The sequence below is a fragment of the Montipora foliosa genome, chromosome 4 (genome assembly GCF_036669935.1).
Source record: "Montipora foliosa isolate CH-2021 chromosome 4, ASM3666993v2, whole genome shotgun sequence".
In the NCBI taxonomy this organism is placed as follows: domain Eukaryota; kingdom Metazoa; phylum Cnidaria; class Anthozoa; order Scleractinia; family Acroporidae; genus Montipora; species Montipora foliosa.
In genome coordinates this window covers 27,824,515-27,827,014 of record NC_090872.1, presented here as the reverse complement: position 1 = coordinate 27,827,014, position 2,500 = coordinate 27,824,515, and the positions used below count along the sequence as shown (strand labels likewise).

The window sequence follows — 2,500 nt, the reverse complement described above, 5'->3', positions numbered from 1 at the left end:
TGATTTATTGATTGATGGATTGATTAATTATGATATTTTTTCTTTGGGAAGAGACAATAATTAAACAAAGCCGCATAATTTCAACTTTTCGCAAAATGTCGAGCGACAATCGACGCTAGAATACATAAAAAAGACATCGACACAGTTTCAGGCGATGCAATTTTTTTGCCCTGGTTCCAGCTTTTGAAAATTGCCATAACAACGGTGAAAGATTTAACCACTGCGGGACCGTGGTGGCAGTGCCGAGTGTGGAGTACATATACACTGCGGGACTGCGCTATGCACAACTGCGGGATTGCGGTAGCAGCTTTCTAAGGTTCAATGTAAGTGACTGCGGGACTGCGGTAGCAGCTTTCTAAGGTTCAATGTAAGTGAGGGGGTATTCTAGAATCAAGCCCAAGTGGCACTTCAGCTTGACGAGCTTGGCACGTTTTAGAAAACTTATTAAAAGCCTAAATTAAACCAAAAGAAGGTCTGGGATTCGGTTGACGCTAGTTTTAGTTATAGCTATTCAGAATGCCACGCTGACTAGCTTTAAAATCTGCGAGACAAACGTGCGAGGCATAAGGATTAAAAAGATGGAAAAAAGATTTAGACACCTTTTCTGAAAATCATCCTTGGGTTTGTTTCCGAGGGCAGAAATGCAAATTTTCCTTAAAACGCCACGCCAACATCAAATTTTTGCATGCCACGTCTTAGATTTGCATATTTCATTCGGCCAATTGTGTTATGGCCACAGCTTGTTAACTTCGTTTTTCTTTTTAAACACTCCTCACACATGACAGAGTACAATCGACCTTCGCATACAACAAGACAACGAAAATGTGTTCGTCTAGAAGGTTTGTGCAAACATCTGCATTCTCTCTCATTGGGTGCTGTGTTCTCTTAGGAGGTTATTACTGGTTTCTTCAAGCAACAACCGATGGTGGTTACACCGAATGGTCGGCTTGGAGTAACTGCACGAAAGACTGCGGAGAAGGCTTTCAAACACGGTTCCGCTTGTGTAGCAATCCAGCACCAGGACTGTACGGAAAAGACTGCTTTCGATTTGGTCCAAGCGGAGACACTAAAGCCTGCTTCTTGAAAATTTGCCCGATAGATGGCAAATACAGCGACTGGACCGCGTATTCCGCTTGCGATAAGCCCTGTGGTGGAGGAAAGCAGTTTCGAAAGAGGCAATGCAATAACCCACCGCCTACGTTTGGAGGTAAACCTTGCGAAGGTCCGGATCTAGAAGAACAAGATTGCAACAAGGATCCTTGTGTGCCAGTTGACGGACACTTTTCGGACTGGGGACCTTTCGGTGTTTGCTCGGTAACTTGCGGCAAAGGAGAGATGACAAGGACACGAACTTGTACAAATCCAGCGCCTCTTTACGGTGGCAAACCGTGCGAGGGACCAGCGAGCGAAACTGCCGAGTGCAACAAAGAAGCATGCCCCCAAGGACAGAAAACGCTAGAAGCGCCGAAACCTCCCGATAATGCCCAGCAACCTGCTAATGCAGCACAAAACCCACAGGCACAACAAACCGATTTAAAAGCACCGAAAGCGAACGAAAAAGCTCCCGAAAATGACCAGAAAGCACCCGATCCAAACCGAATCCCAGAGTAAACAAAACATGTCGAAAATTCATACGTGGAAGATGCCAGCACAATAGAAGGAACATAATTGAAATTAAAAATAGCAAAATATTTTGGAACGACGTTTAGCAATTTTTTTAGATTTTATTACACGGTTCTTAGTCATTTTTGACAACATCTGTTTTGGATCGGTAACCTTTAATGTTAGCATACTGAGTCCAACATCCCTTCGCTTTCACAAACAGTTACTATTCACCAAAGTGTGCCTTCTTTAATCCGTCAACTCAAGCCCAGGCTCTAAAGTACGGACACAGCAATCATCTTCTGGTGGGTGACTCTATATTTAGTTAAATAGCCCTCCTCCCCCTTGTAAAGTTGTTGTTTTTTGTCATTATGTCTACCACGAGGTAAGGCAGGGTTGATTTGGTTGTAAGAACGCTCTTTAATCGTGCAAACTTTAAACAATTTCTTCATACAGATTATATTGTAAAAGAAAGTATGGGAAGGGGACAAAAACATTGGCCACTGTTCACAGCAGCAAGGCTTTTCTAGTTCGACAATACCATCATCAAATTGTGATGGCATAAGACTCATATAATCAACATCATAATAATAATTATTATTATAATAATCATAATAATCATAACAATCATAACATATAAAAAACTCCCCAAAATGTACCCTTTAACCCATTGACTCCTGGGATTGAGATTTGATAGATTTTACTCTGCCTAACACCAGAAATAGTTGTCCATGGGGCCAGAAGTCAATTGCCCAAAATGGTACTTACAATGGTCCCAAGCAAAAACAAAAACAATGCTCATTCAAAATTTGGATGGACAAACAAAGAGTATTATTGTATTTTCCATTTCAGACAATGGGTTTTAAGATAGTTAGAATACAGGAGCGATTTCTCAAAA

The 2,500-nt window shown here is 41.7% G+C and overlaps 2 protein-coding genes across 2 annotated transcripts in view; one reads left to right on the top strand and one right to left on the bottom strand.

The window, feature by feature from the left end:
* LOC138000501 (protein YIPF6-like) overlaps positions 1-2,500 on the bottom strand; it is a 19,581-nt gene that overhangs the window by 12,194 nt on the left and 4,887 nt on the right. The gene's annotated exons all lie outside the window — the stretch shown is intronic.
* LOC138000499 (mucin-like protein) lies at positions 710-2,363 on the top strand. Its single transcript, XM_068846963.1, has one exon. The coding sequence runs from the start codon at positions 823-825 to the stop codon at positions 1,609-1,611; it is 789 nt and encodes a 262-aa protein (XP_068703064.1). The 5' UTR covers positions 710-822; the 3' UTR covers positions 1,612-2,363.